At 42.8% G+C, this 23,361-nt stretch overlaps 1 protein-coding gene across 4 annotated transcripts; it reads left to right on the forward strand.

The window, feature by feature from the left end:
• Positions 1-5,170: 5,170 nt before the first annotated feature.
• On the forward strand, positions 5,171-21,455 carry Ubl7 (ubiquitin like 7). 4 transcript variants are annotated; one of them, XM_027414943.2, is made up of 11 exons: positions 5,171-5,254; positions 6,639-6,851; positions 8,453-8,572; positions 12,244-12,326; positions 12,985-13,069; positions 13,447-13,504; positions 14,361-14,494; positions 14,712-14,761; positions 14,988-15,155; positions 15,704-15,826; positions 21,207-21,344. In XM_027414943.2, exons 2-11 carry the CDS (start codon positions 6,668-6,670, stop codon positions 21,342-21,344), a joined length of 1,143 nt encoding a protein of 380 aa, XP_027270744.1. In that variant the 5' UTR covers positions 5,171-5,254; positions 6,639-6,667. The 4 variants fall into 4 exon arrangements, with proteins under 4 accessions (XP_027270744.1, XP_035299626.1, XP_027270746.1 ...); XM_035443735.1 differs by having other exon boundaries at positions 5,180-5,202; positions 21,207-21,455; XM_027414945.2 differs by having other exon boundaries at positions 5,226-5,362.
• Positions 21,456-23,361: the final 1,906 nt, after the last annotated feature.

The raw sequence follows: 23,361 nt of genomic DNA on the forward strand, positions 1-23,361 counted from the left end.
ACATCAGAGTATTGTAGTGTACAGCAGTAATGCGTAAGTATGATTGCCAAAACACATACATGGGAGTTTTCATTATTCAGGATAGTTTTTTGTTTGTTTGTTTGTTTTTGTTTTTCGAGACAGGGTTTCTCTGTGGCTTTGGAGGCTGTCCTGGAACTAGCGCTTGTAGACCAGGCTGGTCTCGAACTCACAGAGATCCACCTGCCTCTGCCTCCAGAGTGCTGGGACCAGGATAGTTTTAAGTGAGAAATAATCTAAATGTGTACCAACATGTATTATATTCATGGACAAAAGTATACTAAACTGTATACTATAAAGCACAAAAATGAAGAAAGTGTTACCATTCACAGCAACCTGGGAGCATCTCATTGACATTGTGCTGAATGAGAGCAGTGTGGCAGAGTGCTTGCTAGCATGTGTAAGACTCTACATTTGATCTCTAGCACTACAATTTTTAAAAATGTTGAATAAAAGCCAGACACAAAAGTCTGTGTATACAGTATTATTCCAGTTATAGTTCCTAACACAATGCCTTGCATAGAACAGACAGGCATCTGAACTTTTTTGGTAATAAAACTCCAGTCAAAAGGCAATCATTACATCTTTGCTCATTTTATTTCCAGCTCCAGAAGAAAGAGACCCACATACACAGCAAGATATATCTTTGCATTTTATAAGCATTTCTGACATTTCATTGTTTAGTTTTAGGCTAGACCCCAACCAAAAGAAGAATCAGTGGAGTTCTAGCATAATGACTGATAAGTGGCATCACTCAAACTTTCAAGTGTTCTTTATGTCTTTTATGTGTTTCTTTAAAAAAAAACATGCTAAGATACGCATAACATAAAACTGATCATTTAAATTTTGTGTGTGTGTGTGAGGGGGGAGAGAGGGAAAGAGAGGGAGAAAGAGGGGGGAGAGAGGGAGAGAGGGAGAGAGAGTTGGGGAGGCCAGGGATGTGGTTTAGTGGCAGAGCATTTGCCTGACATATATAAAGAAAAGATAGGTAAATATAAAATGTTAACAATTGGGACTTTGGATAAAGGGAAGGAACCAATTATTTTGTATAATATTTTTGATTTTTTGAGACAGGGTTTCTCTGTGTAGTTTTCTCTGTGTAGCTTTGGCCTTGAACTCACAGAGCTCCGCCTGCCTCTAAAGGTGTGTGCCACCACCGCCTGGCATTTTTTTTTTTTGTATTTTTGTATGATTTTTGAAATATTTCATTTTTATGTGTATGAGTGTTTCCTTGCCATGCATGTATACCATGTGGGACTTGTACCTGCAGAGGTCAGAAGAGGGAGTCAGATCCTCTGGAACTGGAGTTTTGATGGTTATAAGCCACCATATGGTGCTAGGAACTGAACTCTAGTCCTCTGCAAGAACAGCAAGTGCTCTTAACCACTGAGCCATCTCTGAAGCCCCCATTTTGCATATTTTTGCAATTTTACTATCAACTTGAAATAACTTGGAAATAGTAAAAACATCACTTTTTCAAAAGACAATTTCAGTATGTGTGAAAATATTCAAGTTAAGTGAAATATGTAGATTACTAAACAAATGTGCAGTATAAATTTTGTTGACTGCATATATTTAGTTGGATATATTGCTCATGCACAGTTAGTTCAAAAATATAGTTCATATATATTTTAGGAGCATAAAAAAAGTAACAATTGTCATCTGTTGGTAAGAAATAGCCATGCCCAATTTAGAGCAAAAGAAAGTTGAAGAATTTGTGCTGCCAGATATCAAGACCTACTTTAAAGGTACAGGGGTTGGCCAATAGAGAGACGGCTCAGTGGTTAAGAGCACTGGCTCTTCCTGGGCCTTAGGTTCAACTCCCAGCACCTTCATAGCAGCTAACCATCATGTGTAACTGAAGTTCCAGAGGATCAGTGCTTTCTTCTGGCCTCCTCCAGTACTACATTCACGTGGCATACAGGCTTATATGCATAAATCCATACAGATAAAATTTAAAAAGCAAATCTTAAAAAAAAAAGGTACAGAAATTCTGATTGGAGAGATTTTACATCCTCTTCTGTCCTCCAAGGGCACCAAGACATGCATGTGTGTGCAGGCATGCTTACAGACAAAACACTAACACATAGATTTTTTAAAAAAAAAACTATACATGTCATATAAAATACATTTATTAAAAGTTATGTGGCTATAATTACAGGAGAATCAGGAAATCCCCAGATGCCAAAGAGGAACTGAAAGTACCAGTGAAATTGAGAGCTGGTGAGTATCTCCCAATAAAGATTTGTGGTTCTGGGCATCTTGCTTGGGAGTTTTTGGTTTGGGGGCCCAAAAGGCCTCTCAGAGGTTGAAACTGATCATCTCAGTATGAAATGGAAACTCTTAAAATATTTGCTAAGTGGAATGCCAGATTATTAAAAAAATAATTGCCCACTACAAGAAAACAAGGGACATTCTCTCTGCTTGGCTTTGAGGATAGGGGTCTGGAAAGGGCCCCTGTGTGAGAAGAGCTGTCTTTCTTTACCTGAAGCTTGTGCTTTGCATAAGATTGAGGTCAAACTTTCTAAGACCATCCAGCTATATCCATAGTTTGTTCCATGGATCTAGTCAAACCAAGTATTAATCCACTGGCATAGCACTAGCAACATCCATATAGCCAGAGAAGTGTCACACATAAAAATATTCATGGAAATAACAGATTATTAAAAAAAGAGCAGAAAAATGTATCCCTCAAAAAAGTCAGTAGGAAAACAATAGTCAAGACTAAAAAAATGTCAAAATAGGATGTCAGTCTGAATGAAAACAAATGTACAAAGATACTGAAGAAGACATGAAGCCTTTAAGAATAATACACAAGCCATTGCTTTTAACCACTGATTCATTTCTCCAGCTCCAACATTTGTGTTTGTAGCAGGAACTGTTATAGATGAGTTTCAATTACTTTCTTGTGAGGCTCAGAAATCCTCATATTTTTATAGGTTTATTAAGAATTATTTCAAAAATAAAATCTGGGGAGATGGTTTAGTGGGTAAAGCACTTACTTTCCACAAAAGTTTGGCTATCTGAATTTGGATCTCCAGAATCCACAGAAAAGCCAGAGGCAACAGTATAGGCATTTGTAATCCCAGAACACCCCTACAAAGAGATGGAAGGTTGAAACAGGAGAATCTCCAGAGGCTTCTTCTGAGCCATCTAGCCTGGTTTATATAGCATTGAAGAGACCCTGTTTCAAACAGAATGGAAAGGCAAGGACCAACAACTGCATTGTCACCTGACCTCTACCCTTTTGCCAGACCTACCCACACTTATATCCATGAACATACATGCATTCCCCCCAAAACAATACTAATCAAAATTTAAGTGTCCATCCTTACAATTTGTTTTTCAATAGAATTAATGACTAGGCTCAATAATCTCTTGAAAGTTTAATGAATGATTATCCTGCATTTTCTTAGAGCTGACAAGGGTATCCAAGTTTCCAAATATGAACTGGCTGAAGGACCTGGTCTTGGACTCTTTCCTTCCTGCCAAATATCAACCTTCATTTAAGACTCTATTTTTTTCTAGGACCTTTGCTTTGCAGCACAGTTCTCACTTGATAACTGGGTTTCCAAAGAACCTGTTTGGTTGATTCTAGCTTATTCCTTCATCAATTTGCCTATTTACAACACCGTCATGTTGCAAATGAGATATCCTCTCTTGGGAACAAAGACTACATACAATAAGGCAATCATAGGTGATAAATATCTTTGGCCTGGATTATTCATTTAACACATTTATTGCTAACCTACTATGTTTCAGGTCCTGGAAGACAAACAGGACAGGGTCCATTTTCCATGAAGATCATGATGACATCAGACAAAAGAATTTCATGAGCATTCAGCTCCATTTTGAGAACACAAAAGCAGATAGGATTCCTGACATCTCTGGCAGTCAAGGCACAGAACTAAACAAAGTTTAATGAAATAAAGTATGACATTTAAGTGTCAGTACCTTAGTACATAGGAAATTGCTGAAAAGGCTGGTTGGTTAAGAATTCCTGAAAGAGGGGCTGCATCTAAAACTGGGTATGATAAGGAGGAGGAACTTAGGGAACTGTGAAACCTTCCCCCAGCACACATATTTTATACCAACAGGAGGGCGTAATAATTATAGCTTGATTTTCTCTGCAAAGCTGTCCTACTCGGTTACTGCCCTAGTTCTGTCCTATAGTGGTCTGACTGTACAAGAACACAGCTTTTACACTTGCACACACAGAATAAATGTTTAGCTATTATGAACAACTTCATTTATAAAAATTAAATTGTGTGTGTGTGCCCAGTGGGAATGTGTGGTCAGAGGGCCGTCTTGAGGAGTCAGTTCTGTCCTCCCACCATGTGGTTTCAGGGGGATGGTATTGAGGTCCTCAGGTTTGGAGGCAAGTGCCTTTACGTGCTGAGCCATCTCACTCGTCCCTCAACTTGACAATTTCATAGTAGTAGTTTTTTTGTTTGTTTGTTATTGCTTTCCTTAGTTTTGGAACTAATTTCCTGAGTCCACAATCAATACGCTCTGATTTTAGATAATTCTAATTTCTGTGCAAATACAATTCAATTTGATGGAGTAAAATTTTCTCAGTCATCTAAAACAGTTTCTCTATGAAAGTTGAGTGGACATTCCCCTCCCCAAACTGTTCTATGAATGACTGTGATATAAACCCCATTGTTGCATGTTCACGGTGTGCCAGAAACCCTACTTAAATCACTCTTTAAGTACTCAACTTTAGGAGCCCTGGTGCGCCACCACAGGTAGGTTCCCCGGGAGAAAGGAGCAAGAGGCACAGGAGGCTGACTCCGCGGGAGGACAGCATCTTCATCAGAAGGGCCACGGGGAGCCTGTCCACGAAGGAACCGGTCCCCTTGGGGGCGAGGGTGGTTCTTCATCCGACCTAGGGCCCATCCAAGCCCGGAATAATCAACAGGCTTCATAAATATCTCAGGAGAGTGCGAGAATCAACGTGTTTCCGAAAACCCCACACTGAGTTCCCCTGGTAGGATTTTGTCTGACAGAAAATTAGAACCCCTGCGCGCCTAGAGTTTCAAACTACTCGAAGTCACGCCTCCTAAGAACCAGAAGCATTGCTAATAGCTACTGAACGGACATTTGTAAGGGGCGGGGCCTCAGCGAAAACTATAATCCCCAGAATGCAAAGCGGAGCTTCCGGTTTCCGGCAAGAGGGCCAGAGTGAGTGTTTACACCGGCGGCTCTCTGCGGCCGGGTTCCTTCCGCGGGACGGGTGAGGGCGCTGGGCCCCCTGGGCGCGCGGGGCTCTCGTGGGTCTGGAGTAGCTAACTGGTCCCACGGGAGAGGTGGGGTTGACAACAGTGTCCCTACTCACGACTAGGTATCAGTGACCTTGGGCCAAATGACTTGAGCTGAATCTTGATTACTGATCTGTAAAATATGGATGACAATGCCTGCCCCGGGGGGCGGTTGCGAGGATCGAGATCGCTGTACAAAAAAACCCAAGTCTTTCCTCGATTTAAACCGAAGGTGGACAGTATCTTGAGGTCTGCTGGGTAGAGTCATAACTTTTTCTTAGCCTTGTCTCTACCGCAAGAGGCTTCTTTGGAAGAAGTCGTGTCTACAACAAGGGCTTGCCTTGCATTGCAAGGCTCTTGCACCCTTTGAGTTTTTCGATTTATTTTGTGGGCATTCATATATGCCAGGCTTGGGGACAGTGAATTAGAAAAGCTCTAGTCTTGGCTTCCAAGGCTTTCAAGATTTGGGGATGGGGGGCGGGTGATGGTGTGAAATTGAGAAGTAAGTAAGTCTTACAAGGAAAAAGCAGCAAAGAAAATACCCTTGTTAGTCTGGCATCTGGTAATGAAGCTGGCTGACTAGCTACTTATCCTCAAATCTATTGATGTGTGTTGCTCTTTTGCCTTGAGGGAACAGGGAATGTGTGACCAAGAGAAGAAAAAGAGGGCATGGAAATGATGTATTTGTGTGGGTCTTGGTAGGAGTTTGCTAAGAGGCCAAAAAGGGAAGAGAACTTACATGCAAAGACAGGAGGTGAGCAGAGGTATATATGGGGACAATTTTGTTATGAAGTAGACTTACTGTTGTTATAAGTGGGGCAGGGCTGGGACTTGTAGGAGTTAGAATGAATGGGTCTTTAATCCAGACTGTGGGGTTTACACTAGTTAGAAGAGGTGCTTTGGGGTCAATGAGGACAGTTAAGTCATTTGTCAGATCTGTGTTTTAAACATTAAGATATTGGGTGGCACCATGGATCTTTGATATTCGGAGACAAGAAAGGCAAGGACTTGTTAAAGCTGTTGTAACAGCTAAGCCAGAAATTGAAGGAGAAAACAAGAAATCAGTGTTTAAAAGGTGTGTTGGGTGATCTTGCTCAAACCTCACAACGTTCCTATCAGAATGATCTTTTATGTCCACTTTAAAGGTGAAGAAACTGAAGCATAGAGAAATTCTTTGCTGTCCACTGTAGGAGGAATAAAGGGAGGACACTGTGTTCTAGTTTACTAATGTTTACTAATGTTACACCTTATGCTTCTGCAGCAGTATTGCACCGAAGTTATCTTTCATTTAGCCTGGTTGCAGAAAATGAATAGGATGGTTGTTTGTTCTTTAACCATTAATGCCTTATTCTTTTACAGGGAGAAAGAGAGAGCGCGAAAGAGAGAGGATGTCTCTCTCAGACTGGCATCTGGCAGTGAAGCTGGCTGACCAGCCACTCGCCCCCAAGTCAATTCTTCAGTTGCCAGAGACAGAAGTGGGAGAATATTCCCTAGGGGCTTATAGCATTTCGTTTCTAAAGCAGCTTATTGCTGGCAAGCTCCAGGAATCTGTTCCAGATCCGGAGCTGATTGGTGAGTCTTGCAGCAGGGTTGCTGCTCTGGCTTCTTCCAGGAGAGGAGTTAAAAGAGTAAATTAAGGGCTTGTGATTTGTTGCCTCATAATGTTAACACTCTAGAATTAAGTTTTGCATGAGCAGAAACACAAAACATATGACAAAAGCTGTTGTTTGCCACTTTAGTCATGTATTACACTGAACAACTTCGTTATGACTTTTTGTTTGCTTGTTTGTTTGGTTTTTCGAGACAGGGTTTCTCTGTATAGCTTTGGAGCCCATCCTGGCACTCTCTTTGGAGACCAGGCTGGCCTCAAACTCATAGAGATCCGCCTGCCTCTGCTCCCCAGTGCTGGGATTAAAGGCGTGCACCACCAGCTCCCGGCTGTTATGACTCTTAACTATGACATTGTTGAGGTCTTTCTCTGAGAGAACAAAATTAGGTGTGGGCTGAACAAAGAGTTGCTCATGAGACAAGACTCCTCAATCTTATCACTTAAGGAATAATTAGAAGGATTTTTTGTTTGTCTTAATGGATGATTGAAGGGAAGGCAGGCAAATAGGAATGAGGTTGCCAAGGAAGAAGGAGGAACTTCAGTACAGTACAGTCAAATGAGATTATAAATGTAATTTATAATAGTCAAGGGTTCCAACTGGTGAAAAACATATTTCCTATCACAGGTGGATTAGATTCATCCTTTTTGGTTGCTACATTTTTTTCCATTTATTTAGATTAATTACTCTCTACAGTATTGAGCTCTAGAGCTCTTCTGTGGATATATGTGTTAAATAAGCATTTGTACATGGTAACAGTTGTTTAAAATGTTGGGTTTTGTTTGTTTGTTTTTGAGATAGGGTCTCACCAGGCTGGCCTGAACTCACTGTTTGCCTCTGCTTCCCTAGTCCTGGGATAAAAGGCATGCAGCACTACACCTGGCCAAAAATGTATTTCTTGATATCCCCACAACACACACAGGTGCTCACTATTATATCCAGGGCCTTGTATATGTTAGAAAAGCAGTCTGCCACTGAGCTGTACCCAAAGCCTGTTTGATTTTTTTTTTTTTTTTTTTAAATGTTAAAGCAGGATCTTGCTAAATTTCCCAGTCTGGCCTCAAGTTTGCTTCAGCCTTTCAAGTATCTGGGATTACAGATGTATGCCAATGCACCTGGGAGAGTATCTTTTTTTGTATATATGTGGTGCATATATGTTTGTACAGGAGAATGTACTCACATATGTATCTGAAGAGACCAGAACAGGAGATCAGGTGTTCTCTCTTATTCCACTTTATTGCTTTGAGACAAGATCTCGCACTGAACCTGAGGCTTACAGTTTGGGTTAGGCTGGATGGCCAGCAAGTTCTTGGTGTCAGCTTGCCTCTGCCCTCAGTTACTTGGGGTTACAGACATATGTGCCATGCCTGGCTTTTTGTGTGGGTGCTGGGGATTGAACTGAGGGCCTCATGTTTGCAGAGCAAGTGCTCTTACCTACTGAGGTGTTTCCCTAGTTCCTGATAGCTGTCTAAGATTCTTAGGAGACAGAAAGCAAATTGTTTTGAGAAATAAAGTATAAATGGGCAGTTTTTGTTTCTTGTTTTTTTTTTTTTTTTTTTTTTTTAGATCTGATCTATTGTGGCCGGAAGCTAAAAGATGACCAAACCCTTGACTTCTATGGTATTCAGCCTGGGTCCACAGTCCACGTTCTCCGTAAATCTTGGCCTGAGCCTGATCAGAAACCTGGTAAGTGGTGGTTTGTCCTTAGTTAGATGAACAGAGCTTCCTGCTGTTTCCAAGGGAAGAGCCTGTGTATTTTGAGGTTCAGTTCTGGATGCAACAAGCATTTACTGAGATGGTGATAGGATCTATCTTTATCCTTATTGGATTAGATCCCACTGATAGAGTTAGGTTGTGGCACTGTTACTGCCAACACCACTAATAATAGTTTTTGCTTTTTTACTTTACAAGTTTATTATCCCTTGTTTTCTAACCATGTAAGGAATATGGGTCTATTTAAACTCGTTAGTAACAGCTGACTTGTCAGTAACTTTATATCCTCTTACTGTAGCTGTGTCCATTAGACAAAAATCAGAAACCTACCTTATTTTTGTAATGCTACAGTTTGTTCTTGTGTGAGTAAATCTTCCCACAAACTCTCTCAGGTGGTATTTGCTCAAGAAGCTAACTATTCCTGTTGTACTGGTAATTTATTTCTAGAAAATACTCCCAACAGCATTCAAGTAGCTCTTGAAGAAACTATACAAAACCTAAAGCCCTTTTAGTTTACTAATAGAAGATGCTGCTTGAAATTTACAATGCCAATTTTGTGTTTGTGTTTTAAAAGCTTCTCCGAGTTATGTTAAAGAGATTAGCTTTGTTAAACTAGCAGCCTGACACATTTTTATCTTGTTTGTGTCTGCTATGAGTAGTTATCAGTTTGAAAGTTATCTTTTCAGTTTTAAACATTAAAGACAAAAACATCTTTTGTATCCATATGGGAAGTGAGAGAGAGAAGCAGCCCCACATACAAGGATTCGTCAGACACTCAGTAGCCAGGCTTTGGAGTCCCACTGTTACAAGGTTCATCATCATCAGACAAGAACATTCTGATACCACTGTGGATCAAGTGAAAAATAAGATCCTTACCATTTCTAAGCAGAGACAAAGTCTACTCCTTGTCCAAACACACAAGAAGTTGCATATCCCTTCACCCTGGCTGATGAGAGTTACTGCTGCCTCTGCCAATTACAGCTTTCACCTTGCTCTAGTTTGCCTTTCTTCTCGAACAAAACTATTAAGAATCTAATCATAAAACTGGCCCCAGAGCAAAACTGTGTTTTCCCCAGAATCATCCATCAAAGCCAAAATCCTTTGACCTTCCTAATATCCTCTGATTAAAATGCCTGCAGTTCTTGGGGTATAGAACCCAGCTTGTTCAGGTACAAGTCTGTCCCTCTGCTCTTCAGCTAGAGGGCATTGACTGAAGAAAATGGTTATGGGTTCTGCAAGCTAGTTTTGTTTTTTTTGTTTTTTTTTTTTCTTTCAGTTTCTTACTTAATCACATTCTAGCATTTTCTGGCTTAGGAGCCTTTGTGTTTTCTTCTGGCCTGACTGCCTCTTTCCCAAAGGGTATTATAGAGACACCCATTACTCTTAGCAGACTGTGCCTTAGGATATTTAGAGCCTTTTCCTCCCCATGTTATCTGCAGGTTTATTTTTGAAACAAATGGAATTTTTATTGGGAGGTAAATTTAAATTTAGTTATGAAAAGAAATTTTTTAAATAATGCTACTTGAGATATTTTCTCCTGCAGCATTCTTCTTCCAAAAGGAGGTCGATTTGATGATATGCTTCTGTGGTCACAGAATAACAGGCCAAGAGAGGAGGGTTGCTCACTGAAAGCCAGTCTGGTCTAAATAGCCCTTTCCCAAACAATGGGAATGAAGCAAACAACAGCACCCCACCCCAGAGTTGGCACTGTAGGAGGAGAGCCCACCAGCCTCTTTTTTCCACCTGGATCACATTGGGGAATCTCCATTGCAGGCTACTGTTTACCAAGGCTCTCTCTTTATTTTGTGTGTGTGTGTGTGGAGCCATGGCTTTGATTTTATAGCCTAGAACTTATAATCTTTCCTCCTCTTCCAAAGGGCTGGGATTAGAAGTATATGCCACCATACTCAGCTTAATTTATTTATTTTTTATTTCTTGGCAGTGTTGGAGAGCAAGTACGCCTTCTTATTCCCCCATGCCTTTCTGATATTTTCATTTAGACTTCGAAGCCCTCCTTCCAGAAAACATGTACTCGGCCTTAAGTTACCCGCTTGGATGGTCTCCCAGGAGGCAACTTGGACCCTAACCTTACTTGTAGTGATGGCTAGCACCCTTACTGGCAATCTGTGTCTCTGCCCAGGACCTCAATATGGCATTTTATAATTGTACGTTCATATGTTAGATTTAGTGTCATAGTTTCATTTCTCCTACTGCCCAAGAATTCCTGGGAGAAACTCTTATTTTTCGCCTTCCTGTGACTTGCTCAAAGCTAGATACAAAATAAATGCTTGATTTCTTTAGTTTGTTGAATGAATAAGTTAGGAAATTATGGTATCTCTTTTCCAAAGGAGACAACAGTCTCATGATCATGATATGAATTCTGTTCTGGACTCCAGGCTTACAGTTCACTTTGCTTTGAGAGTAGTGTCAATAAACTCTGATTATGTAGCCTAGATTATCCTAAGGACACTACAGTGTGACCCAGCGTGAACTTCCTACCTGCTCCTATCCCTCAGACTCCTCCCCTATGAAATGGGTTATGACAGTCAGGTAACCAGATGCAGAGTGACTACTGCTAGGCTCTCCTAGATATGTAGATCACAGTGTCCAGAAATCAAAAAAGAAGTTGCTATTTGGTACATGATAAAAGTTTATTCAGAGCTTTCAAGTGCCTTGCACTTCCTTAGTCCTCATTGGGATTCTTTTTATTGTGACTTGGTTTTTATTTGTCAGTTTGTGGTACTTAGGACCAAACATAGGGTCAGGTTGTCAGGCACTGTGTTTTTTCTAGCCCAATTTCTCTATCTTTTTATGAGTCAAAATAATATTACAGGGGCTGGAGAGATGGCCCAAAGATTAATAGTACTGTCTGCTCTTCCAGAGGACCCTGCTTCAATTTCCAGCACCTGCATATAGCTCGCAACCAAATGTAACTCCAGTTCCAGGGAATCTGGTGGCCAGGCACTCACGTGGTACACAGACATATATGTAGGCAAAACACTCATATACATAATAATTAAAAGATAAGTAAATAAAAAAGAATAAAGAAACCTAAAAAAAAAGTTAGAGAAATCCAAAAGAAAATAATAAAGAAGAAAGAATTGTCCATAGGCCCGTCCCTCCTAGAAAATGTTATTCTTTATCTTGCTCCTTCCAGTCTTAGACCATATGCAGACTGACATATTTTGCATAGTTTTACCAGAGAATGCACATCCAAATTTGTGTTCTATTTCTTTCTCTTAACATATTGTGTCAGCATAGTGCTATATCGTTAAGATGGCTTGGAGTGAACTTATTTTAAGTCCCTACGTAAGAGTCACTGAGTTAGTTAATTATGCATTCTTTTCAAACGTAAGAAGTCTAGAATTTCTGCAGTGGGTTGTTGATCAGAAAAGCCTCAAGCCTCTTTCATGTGGCAAGATCCCCCTCTGCTGGAACTTTTTTTTTTTATGTACTGAAGGTAATTTATTGAGCGTGCAAATGTTTGTGTGGCACAAAGGGTTTTTCTGAGGTGGTGCTCACAATCTTAGAGGGTGATGATCTGTAGACCAAGTTGCACCTGGACAAATGATGAAATGATGTTGCCACGTTTGTGGTAATGACAGAGCTTGGGCTTAGGGATAACTAAGTGTCTTGTCCTCTAGAACCTGTGGACAAAGTGGCTGCCCTGAGGGAGTTCCGGGTGCTGCACACTGCACTGCACAGCAGCTCCTCCTACAGGGAGGCGGTGAGTTCCAGCCAAGACTGCAGGAGATGATGTGAACACTGGTCCTTGTTTAGCTTGGGAGCTGACAGCACATTGCCATGGCAACCAAGAGTTCCTCTGGGAGTTTTTGCCATGTCTATAGGCCTTGGTAGAATCATGTCTTTCCTCAAAGAGCCTGTCAGGCAATGGTTATTGATTCCCTGTCATAATAATTACACAACCTCTCCTCAGACTGGCCTTGTGGACTGAATATGGTTACTGCTACAGAATCCATATACCTTTCTGATGGGACTTGATCTTTGACTTTTGGTGAAAGAGCCTATCACCTCTTAAGCATGGATTTCCCTAATGGAGAAATGGACTGTTGACAGGCAGAATTAATACAGCTGTGAACTTCCTTCCTAATATATACCAGTGTAAAGTCATCATTATATGGAGATTGGAAGGGGCTTTAGAGACCTGGAGAAAATGGTTTTGGGCTTGTGATGAGAGCATTTGTTTTAGAAGCATTGGAAATCCAGGGATGGTGGTGGGGAACCACAGGGACTATGTTCCATTGGGGTGGTATGTATACACGCATCCTAAACAAGCATTCAGAAGAATGAAGTCAAGGACAGTGGATAATTGATGACTGTATGGCGCTGGTTGGAATGGTAAGCCATCCCTGTCTATCTTGCAGGTCTTTAAGATGCTCAGCAATAAAGAATCTCTGGATCAGATCATTGTGGCTACCCCAGGTCTCAGCAGTGACCCCATTGCTCTAGGTAAGTACAAGAAAAAATTTGAAGAAATGTGAGGTTTTGGAAAAGGAGAAAACCAGGAGCAAAAGAGGGCTCTGACCATCTTTTGAAGATGCACTGCTGTTGAGAGATGAGAGACATAATCAAGGCTCATTCCACAAACCCAGCCCTAAGGGTCTCAGTCCTCCATCATGGCAACTCTGTGTGCCTAAATGCAGGAGAATGTGGGGGACAGGGAGCATTCCCGATAGGACAAGATGCCCTTGACTTTGTTTCCTCCTCTTTTCAGGAGGGCTGGTTTGGGGTCCCATTGAGTTGCTTGCTTTGAGACTTAATGCTGCTTCTTCCTTTTGGGTCTAGCCAGATTTCCAGTATCTAAGAGAAATATTGGTCTCTTCCAGGGGTTCTCCAGGACAAGGACCTCTTCTCTGTCTTTGCTGATCCCAGCATGCTGGATACGTAAGTATAACCACCATTTTGTCAAGTGCCATTCCTCATGTGGTCAGGCCAGAAACCTGGGATCTCTTCTTGGAAGCCAGTTCAGTCTATGTAAGTGTGTCAAGATGAAAGGAACAGCAAGGGCTGCTTGAGGAATAGAAAAGCCTACGGGCAGGGGCAAATGAATTGTGTCATGATGAAGCAGTGGGGTGAGAGAGGGAGAGAGAGTGAGCTTTGTGTACTAGGTGGGTTTCATGTAGTAAATGTCAGGGATTGTAAACTAGGAAAAGTAGACATAGGTATGTAGGACAATAAAATGTTAGAGCTAGAAGTTACAGTAGTGTCTGTGTCCCCTTATTTTGCAAGTGAAGAAATTAACTCTGCTCTAGGAAGAGAAAGGAGTCATCAGAAGCTGCCTATTGTATATGATGTGGTGTCTGGACCCAATTCTGAACCCCGAGCCTACCAAACTGTGCATTTCCATTTCCCATCATGTCTTGCCTGTATTTTGCTTTAGTGTCTTTGTGATGGATTTTGAGTGGATCTCAAAATCGGAGCCTTTCTGACACTGCTAAGGGCAGGTCAGCAGTATGACAAAACTTCCTGGCAAAAGATGCTGAAGAATGGGCTAAATGTGGGGCATGTACCTGTAATCCCTGAACTCTGGAGGCAGAGGCAATCACAGTAAATTTGAGACTTGCTTGGCCTAGAGAGAAAAGTTCTAGGCCAGCCAGAGCTACAGAGTGAGGCCCCAAACAATGCAAAATTCTGCTGAAGACTAAGGGCAGGTCTAGGTAGCTCTGTTTTAATAGTTACCCATACTGTCATGGAAAAGGGTGCTGTTTCCCTAATCATTCTTTTCTGTCCCTCTTTCTAGGTTGGTGCCTGCTCACCCAGCTCTAGTCAATGCCATCATTCTGGTTCTGCACTCGGTAGCAGGCAGCACCCCAATGCCAGGAGCTGACTCCTCTTCCCGAAGCATGCCCTCCAGCTCGTACCGAGATATGCCAGGTGAGGCCCCTCAGGAGCTGGTCGTGGCCCAGGGATTTGCTTTACTCAGCAGCTATGTATAGTGTTGGCATAGGGCGTGAGTCAGGAAGTGCATCTGTCCTGTAATTTTCCAAGGGGAGAGATGAAATATGAATTTGGAGCGTAACTTGAGCTGAGATCTGGAGCTGCGCCGGTGTCTTTCTGTTCTTCCTCCTGGAATCTGTTCACTCTCCTCCAGGTGGCTTCCTGTTTGATGGGCTCTCGGATGATGAGGACGACTTTCACCCAGTGAGTGGCATGGCAGCCTGCCCCTTGTGGGAGAAGGTCCTGGGAACCTGAACCTCCTTAGGGACCTACTATTCCCAAGGCTGGGAAGTGGCCAAGGGGACTTTGGGGGCCAAGGCCATGTCTTATTATTCCTTTTGAAAGTTGGACCTTAGGAAGCCTTTCTGGGAACTGTGGGAGCATTGGGTGTGGTTCTTTTGTCCTAATTCTGGATGCTTCTTTTTCCCAGAGCACCCGGTCTACGCCCTCTAGCAGTACACCTAGCTCCCGCCCGGCCTCCCTGGGGTACAGTGGAGCTGCTGGGCCCCGCCCTATCACCCAGAGTGAGCTGGCCACTGCCCTGGCCCTGGCCAGTACTCCAGAGAGCAGTTCTCACACCCCAACTCCTGGCACTCAGGTATGGAGAGAGGGTTGGGAACATTAAGGCCAGGCTGCCAAAATCAAAACTCCCTGAAGTAGATTTACCTTTACTACCCTTGGTGCTAGATCTCTTTGCACTAGATTCTGGGGCCTGGTAGGGAGGGATTTCTCAGCTGTGGGTCAGGTGACTCCCTTTTTCACTTACTTACCTTTAGGATTCAGAAGCACAGGCCTGGTTGTGTCCTCTTTCTTATCCCCAACAGGGACTAGATACCACTGGAGAAAGGTTCCTGTTGATGATTTGCCCCATCTACAAAGCTACCTCTCTCAATACTGGGGTTCTAGTTTGGGCTTGGGATCTCAGAGTCCTTTTTCTTGGAGTGAAAGAGCATGGAACCTTTTATGTCCACATAGATTGCTTTTAAGTACCCCATAATAGAGTGTGGTTGTCTCATAACAGACCCCTGTTGGGAGGCAGGAGTTAGGTACTCCAGGAGTTAGGTATGAGATCATGTGGCAACACTGACTATCTGCTGTGAAACTGAGTTGGCTCTGGAACAATGCTGACTATTTATTTGAATCTAGGGCCATTCTTCAGGCACCTCACCAATGTCCTCTGGTGTCCCGTCAGGGACACCCATCACCAACGATCTTTTTAGCCAAGCCCTCCAGCATGCCCTGCAGGCCTCTGGGCAGCCCAGCCTTCAGGTGAGTCTCCCCACTTTCAGTTTTATGTAGCCTCCTAGTTTGGCACACTGAACCTTTTTCTGCACATTGGAGGTCCTTCCCTCTGGGAACACCAGGGGCAAATGAATGACAGTGTGACAGGTGAGCCTTCCCAGAAAGGGCAGTAGTTCTTGTGTTCTTGTGGCTTCTCATTCTTGCCTGAGTGACTATGGCCTGACTCCTGTAATCATGAGGAAGTTTTAGTTAATTATTCATTCAGTGAGTATTAACTGAGCAGTGAGCACACGTGTTATTGGGACTGGGTTGAGCTGCTGGATCTCAAAGTGAGCCTGTCTTTTTTTTTTTTTTCCTTCAAGACAGGGTTTCTCTGTGGCTTTGGAGGCTGTCCTGGAACTAGCTCTTGTAGACCAGGCGAGTCTTGAACTCACAGAGATCTGCCTGCCTCTGCCTTTTGAGTGCTGGGATTAAAGGCGTGCACCACCAACACCTGGCCATATGGTGCATTTCTCTACCTTCCATAGCCTTACTCCTGTTTGCCTCTGCGTTTCTTCCCCACTGTCTTCTCCTCACATGTGAAGTTTTCCATAAGTTGTTCATTTCCTTTCTGTGAAGAGGGAGACAGTATTGAAACTATGAAGTACTAGAGAAAAAAATGTGGGCAAATCGTTTTCAATCCTAACAGCAGGGAAAGCTTCTCATGGCTGAAATTCAGAGTCTAGGAGCCATTATATATAGTCATTCTAAACTTTGAGCTTGTCAAAGTAAAAATTCATCCCTGGAAAACCAAAGCCAAAAAAATCAACAGCAAAACCCAAGCAAAGTCTTAAGACTGACAGTTGTAACCCTATCAGACAAGTGGCACATCCTCCTGGAGTAGAGCAGTTTAAGACCCAGCATTCCTAGAAAGGTAGGACAGGGTATGAATAGACTATTCACTGAAAAGGAAGTATGGCTATATGCACGCAGGGTTCCTAGCAGCCCCATTTCTCAGAAATTGTCCTGGAGATGTTTGTGTAAGTAGAAAATGAGTTTGACAACACCAAAAGTCACAGAAGCATTGTTTGTAATGGCAGACAATTGCAGTCAACTGGGAGCTGGGGTATTATATGCTTACTAATAGTTTTTTGTATTAAGGCATGGTGTTACACTGTGATTAAAAGGTGGAGGTAGGAATATTATGAGTTGGTGATTAGCCTGGGCTACATACATATATGTGCACATATATATATATATATATATATATATATATATTATATATATATGTATATATGAAAACTCCTTAAAAAAAAAAAACAAAAAAAATGTTTATGTTATTATGTGCTGGCTAGTTTTTATGTCAGCCAGACACAGACTGGAGTCATCTGAAAGGAGGGGACCTCAATTGAGATACCTTCCTTAAGATCCGGCTGTACACAAGCCTGTGGGGCATTTTCCTAATTAGTGATTGATGTGGGGAGGGCCTAGCCCACTGTGGATGGTGCCATCCCTGGGTTGGTAGTCTTGGGAATGATAAGAAAGCAGACTGAGCAAGCCATGAGGGGCATCCTCCATGGCCTCTGCATCAGCTCCTGCCTCCAGGTTCCTGCTCTTGTTGAGTTTCTGCTCTGACTTAAAACTTTGAAGCAGGGTGTGATGCCTGATATGTACTTGTAATCTCTGCAATCAGAAGGTGGAAGCAGGGGGATTGGGAGTTCAAGGGCATCATCACTTATAGTGAGTTTGAGGCCAGCCTGGGCTACATGAAATCCTCTATCACATATCCGAAAGAAAAGAAAAACTTAAAAAAAACCAGTATGGACCTTTGGAGGAGCAGTGATTACTAATTGCTGAGCCATCTCTTGATGTTTTTCTTTTGTCATATCAGTTTTGATTACCTTCTCTAGCTGCCTTCATTTTTGAAATTTATTTTCTGTTTTTTGTTGGCTTTAATTTGTTTTTGTGATTGCTTTGGACTTTTTAGTATAAAACTATTATTTCACTGTTGGGTGGTTAAGTTCTACCATGACTAACAGTTCCTTGCCAAAAGACCATCTATGGCTTCATAACCAAGGTCTTCTTTATTAATATTTTGTCTGGGTTTCTGAACATCTGGACCACAAGGCAAGCACTTTTACCCATGGGGCCATCTTACTGGCCTTTATGGGCTTTTCTGTGCAGGCTCAGTCAGTGCCAGCATCCATGGCTGCTGTGAATTCATTATTGTAATGTTTGTGTCTTGCCTAGAGGATGACATTTTGTAGCCCTTCATCCAGTGCTTTCATTTCTTTCCACCCCCCTCTTCTGAAGTATTCTCTGAACCTCAGAGGGAATGGTATAAGCGTCTCATTTTAGGGATGTAAAGCACCTTATATAGTCATGAATCTCTTCATTCACCACTATTCACTGGAAAGAGAGGCTTCTCTTCTTGAAGTTGAGAGGAACATTTGTATGTGTGTATAAGCATAAATATATAGAAGGCAGTTTAGACAGCAGCATTCAGTCCCCTTCCCCTTAGGGCTTACCATCTTCCAAGCACGGGGTTTTGGTCAGGTTTACCATACCAGCCATGGATTCCCTCCTATAAAGCAGGCCTCAAAGCCGATGATAGAGCAGTTGTTTACCCCTTTAACAGCAGTGCTACCGTTATTCAAGCGGGGCACATCTTACTTGGCAAGTGGTCTCATAGTTCGTAGGGTTCACATGCGGATAAGACCATTGATGTCTGGCAGCCTGCATAGTACCTTTGGGGACTATGAAAGCTATCCAGTAGAGAAGAAGCTTCCAACTCAGTTCCAGTGTTACTTCTCTGTATTGTGCTAACAAAATGTGTGGTGTCTTCAGCAGTAGGGTCTTATTCTAGTTCTGGTGGGCAACCAAGAGGAAAATCAAGAACCTGTATTGTTTCGGGGAGCTCTGGAGCCTCCCTGATTAATTACTCTCTAATTAATATCCCACCCTTGGTACTGGTGTTTTGTTTTGTTTTTAAATAACCCATAGCTCTAAGAGCAGCTTTTCCCAGCCATGGAAGGTATGCTTAATAGGTTTCCATGTGACTTTTCATACCCCCTTTGTTTTTGTTAACCACCTTCTTCATCTGTCTCAACACCTCCTCCTTATTTAAACCTTTCCATCCCAGTGTCCCCCATCTCTGCTTTCATAGTACCTACAATCTACTTTACTTCTCACTCTCAAGATAGCCTCCTCCCAGTGTCCCCCTTTAAAGTTTCATGACTTCAACAGTTACTCTTTTTTTTTTTTTTTTTTTTTTTTTTTTTTTAAGGCTCACTGGGCATGAATTAGGGATGCCCTACCTTGACCTCACTCCTGATGTACAGCTATTTTCAAAATGTATTCCTCGAGAAACACAACCATACATGCAGGCAAAACATGCATAAATATTTTTAAAAATAATAATAAAATTAAAATAAAAAACACCCCATCAAAACATTTAACATTTCTGCTTGGATCTCCACAGTGGTTGTCTTGAAGAATGACACATTTTTTATAAGTTCCAATAGCAAGTGGTTTTCACTTTATAGCTGAGGATGACTCTGAAACTCTGACCACCCCAACCTCCACTTCTGGTTTATTTGGTGCTGGGAGTTGAGCCCAGGGCACAAGCCCAATAGACAAGTACTCTATCACCTAAGTTAGAGCCCAGCCTTGCAAGTGCTTTTCTAGATGTGATGATAGCTTGCCAGTACTCATCAAGCCATTCTCTTACAAGTAGACAGTGATTTGGTAAACTTTTTTCTCTGTCCTTACAAACAGAAGAAACCGAACTATTTTGCTTCTACCTGCCAGTACATTAACCATGTTGTCATTATATTAGTCTGTATCAGGGGTTGGCAAACTATGACCCATAAGCCAAATTCAGAACACTTAACATTTTACATATCGTCTATGACTGTACTATTTTTATGCATTATACACCAGCAGAGTTACATCAGAGCCTATATAGCATTTAGAAATCTAAAGTATGTGGGTATCCAGCCCTTTACCAAAAAAAGTTTACTAGCCCTTGGCTTATAGGGATCTAGTATCTTAATACCCCGTGCACATTATTTTGGTATACATTATTAATTTCATGGTGAGAGTACTTGAAAAACAGTAGTAGTATGTGCCATAGGTTAGATGCCTTAAGATACATAAGTGCTAGAGAATGGAAAATCACTACAATTACAGAAGAGCATCACCTCAGCCGGTAGCTGGTGAGCAAAGATTTAGATTATGTTGGCAGTAAAAATCAAGTTGATGCACCTGGCAGTTGGTACCATTAAGAAAAGATACACTGCTTGCCATGACCTTGCCTTGGTCACTAGAGGTTAGGTGCCTGCCTCGTGGCAAGGAACCAATCAGCTGGTGGCGCTATGCTTTACGGCTCTGGGTGTGCTTTACGGACAAGTGCACAGCAATGACACACAGAGTATAGCAACCACCCTGGGAGGGCCTATGGGCCATAACAACCAATTGGCCAATCAACACAGGGCAAGCCCTTTAAGCCTGGAGGCACACCAATCCTGAGCCTGTGCATACCCCTAGACACTCCCCTTATGCTGCCCTACAAGATCTCTCTGCAGCCGGTTCGAGCTGTCTTTGCTAGCCATCCGCCATGGCGGGTGGGTGAAAGACCCAAGCTAACATGGAGTTAGCTCGTTAAACAATAAAGCCTCATGAAGTTTACAACAAAAAAGAAAAGAAAAGAAAAGAAAAGATACACTGATTAGTATGCTGTTTTTTAGATTTCAAAGATATTAATACACTTCTGCACATTTATTGAGTCACTGTTTACTGAAAGACAACAGTTGAGGGCCCAGAGAAACAGGATCTAGAGTGCATTACATGACACCATGGGTTCAGTGCAATGGTGTGCAAAATAACTCTGGAAGGCAGGAATGAAGTTCAGAAACCCAGACAAAATATTAATAAAGAAGACCCTATTATGAAGCAATGGATGGTCTTGGCAAGGAACTGTTTCCACTTTGAACACTGGTTTTTATTTTTTTGGTTTTTCGAGACAGGGTTTCTTTGTGGCTTTGGAGGCTAGCTCTTGTAGACCAGGCTGGTCTCGAATTGACAGAGATCCACCTGCCTCTGCCTCCTGAGTGCTGGGATTAAAGGTGTGCACCACCGCCCCACTTGAACACTGGTTCTTAGCTTGTTGGTCATGGTAGAACTTAACCACCCAACAATGAAATAATAGTTTAATACCACAAAGCTTCTTTACTGTAACATTTCATTTGTTCTCCTTACCTTTCAGTGTATCTTTAGTCTTCCTGAACCGCCCATGGTATGGCCCTGAGCATCAGTAGTTTTACTGTGGGTGTCTCCTCTCTTCCTTTCTATCCTGAAAACAACCTCTAAGTCTGACTGTTCCATTAGGAGCCCGGCTAACACCTCTGCTTGCCCTGTCTTTCCACAGAGCCAGTGGCAGCCTCAGCTGCAGCAGTTGCGTGACATGGGCATCCAGGATGATGAGCTGAGCCTCCGTGCCCTTCAGGCGACTGGAGGGGATATCCAAGCAGCTCTGGAGCTGATCTTTGCTGGAGGAGCCCCATGAACTTCTTGTACCCAAGTGCCTAGCAAGTTGCAGAGGCAATTCCTCAAAGGAGGCACTTGTGAAGTTTCCTCCAACTCCTCTCACCCCCAATATATCTGATGCTCTACTCAACTGCTGTGTCAAATGCTTGGCCTTCCTATTGATCTCAACTGGTGGGAGTAGCTGGGCAAGCAAGATGTATTGTTTTGGTGCTGTGGCATCAGGGATCAGATTGGCCCCACACACATACTTGGTTTGGGCCCTGGGTAGGAAGTTTCCAACTAGTGTCATGGGGGTAGTGTATAATACCCATGTTTACTTTAGAGGCCAAGTCCCTAGCAATAGTTCCTGTGGACTTTGGTGCTTTAAAACCCAAGGCTGGAGCCAAGCTACAACTTGGCCTTCAGAGTAGTTGCCAAGTTCCAATTAAGGCCAGCAGAGACTACCACTTGTGACGAAAGTGACCAGGTGGATTCTTGGTGTGGCAGGAGAGAATATTTGGCAAGTGATTCCATGACCCCACACTGGCTGTGTCTTAGAAAACATCCTTTGATCTAAGATTCAAACTGCCAGGAAGTGTGTCCCTTTCCTGTGCCTTAAAGGCATGAAGACGATAGCAGTTAAAACAATACTAACATCATCAGTACAGACAGCTGAGCTTTGATACTGACGAGAGAGCTCCAGCCCCAGCTGCTGCTCATCTGTCTGTGCTCTCGGTCCTCTTGGCAGTGTTCCTTGGGGTATGTTCTGCAGCATTGTAGATGTGCCCAGGTTGATAGAGGGGGCTTCATGTCCTTCACAGCTGTTTGGGGAAAATGTCTTTATTGTCAGTGATGCTTGAACTTACTTGGAACTGATTGATGTGGGTGGGCAGGAGCTCAGGCCCTGCCTGGCCTTGGCACACATTCCATTCACTCCATCGATAATCTTTCTTTCTTTCTTTCTTTCTTTCTTTCTTTCTTTCTTTCTTTCTTTCTTTCTTTTTTAACCAAAAGGAGCCACATGGAACTGGTCTGTGCCATTTTCTCCATCAGTACAGTTACAATTACCTGGTGATTGCATGTGTCCCTTTGAACTACCCTCCTGCTTTTGGTCCCCAGTACATCCTGTTCTGTATGACCTTTATATTAGTGACAGTCATAGGGAAGTGGTCAGAAGAACACATTACTCTGGATGTGCCCTCGGCAGCCTGTTGTTCTTTACCCACTCTGCGAAATTTTTCAAGTTTCCACACTTCCTTCATGATCTTGGGGTTGATTTGAGAGGCATTTGCATTGGCAGAAAAGACTCAGAACTCTCCAGGCTTCTGGGTGCCAAGACTTTTGTGCCTCAGTGATGTGCCTGGAGTCCTGCCATGGTCAGCTGTGAAGACCTGGAAGCTCTATTTGAGTCCAGTATCTCTCACTCTCTGGTAGAAGCAAAGGCCAAGGTCCAGTTCGTGGTCAAATGGGGCTGACACGGCCCCTCTGGTCTACTTGCTAAAGCTTGCCTAGAGCTGCTCTCTGTTCAGTGGCAACCTACTCTGCCTGGGGCTCCTGAGCTCATTCACCCATTCTGCTGTAGAGCAGCATTGGGATGTTGTTACTTTCTCTGGAATAGCTCCTGGTACCTGGTACCCAGCTTCCCAGAATTGAGCTCCACAGTTTCCCTTGTTTGTCAGGTCTTTCCTCCATGGGCTTGGCACCTTGGCTTAACTTCCTGTGGTCATATTTTAAACAGTACATGTTGGGCCTGATAAGTGCCCCCTCTGAGCCCGGGGCTTTCCATGGGCTGAGGACGCCTTCCTTGCCATTGTGCTTTTCACTCTTTCAACAAACTGTAAGCCTCTGTCATGTAAACATGGTGGCCTTGCTCATGAAGAACTGTGCTATTGGTAAGACGGGCAGGCCTTGCTCACTGAACCCTGATGAAAGCTAGGTCAGGAGAGGCCAAGGTTGGGGTGGACAACTCATGGGGAAGGAAGCTAACTTAGACTAGGAGTATGTGTGTGAACAGAAGCCTGCAGAAGGTGGTATTGGAGCTAGATTGGGAGGTCAGG

Source organism: Cricetulus griseus, chromosome 4, assembly GCF_003668045.3.
Source record: "Cricetulus griseus strain 17A/GY chromosome 4, alternate assembly CriGri-PICRH-1.0, whole genome shotgun sequence".
Taxonomy (NCBI): Eukaryota; Metazoa; Chordata; class Mammalia; order Rodentia; family Cricetidae; genus Cricetulus; species Cricetulus griseus.

What these genes read in the sequence shown, in the direction of transcription:
- Ubl7 (XM_027414943.2), top strand. Translation starts at nt 6,668, where the DNA reads ATGTCTCTCTCAGACTGGCATCTGGCAGTGAAGCTGGCTGACCAGCCA. An exon ending in TGAGCCTGATCAGAAACCTG is followed by an intron (nt 8,573 to 12,243) that starts GTAAGTGGTGGT and finishes CTTGTCCTCTAG; the next exon opens with AACCTGTGGACAAAGTGGCT. An exon ending in CCCCAACTCCTGGCACTCAG is followed by an intron (nt 15,156 to 15,703) that starts GTATGGAGAGAG and finishes ATTTGAATCTAG; the next exon opens with GGCCATTCTTCAGGCACCTC.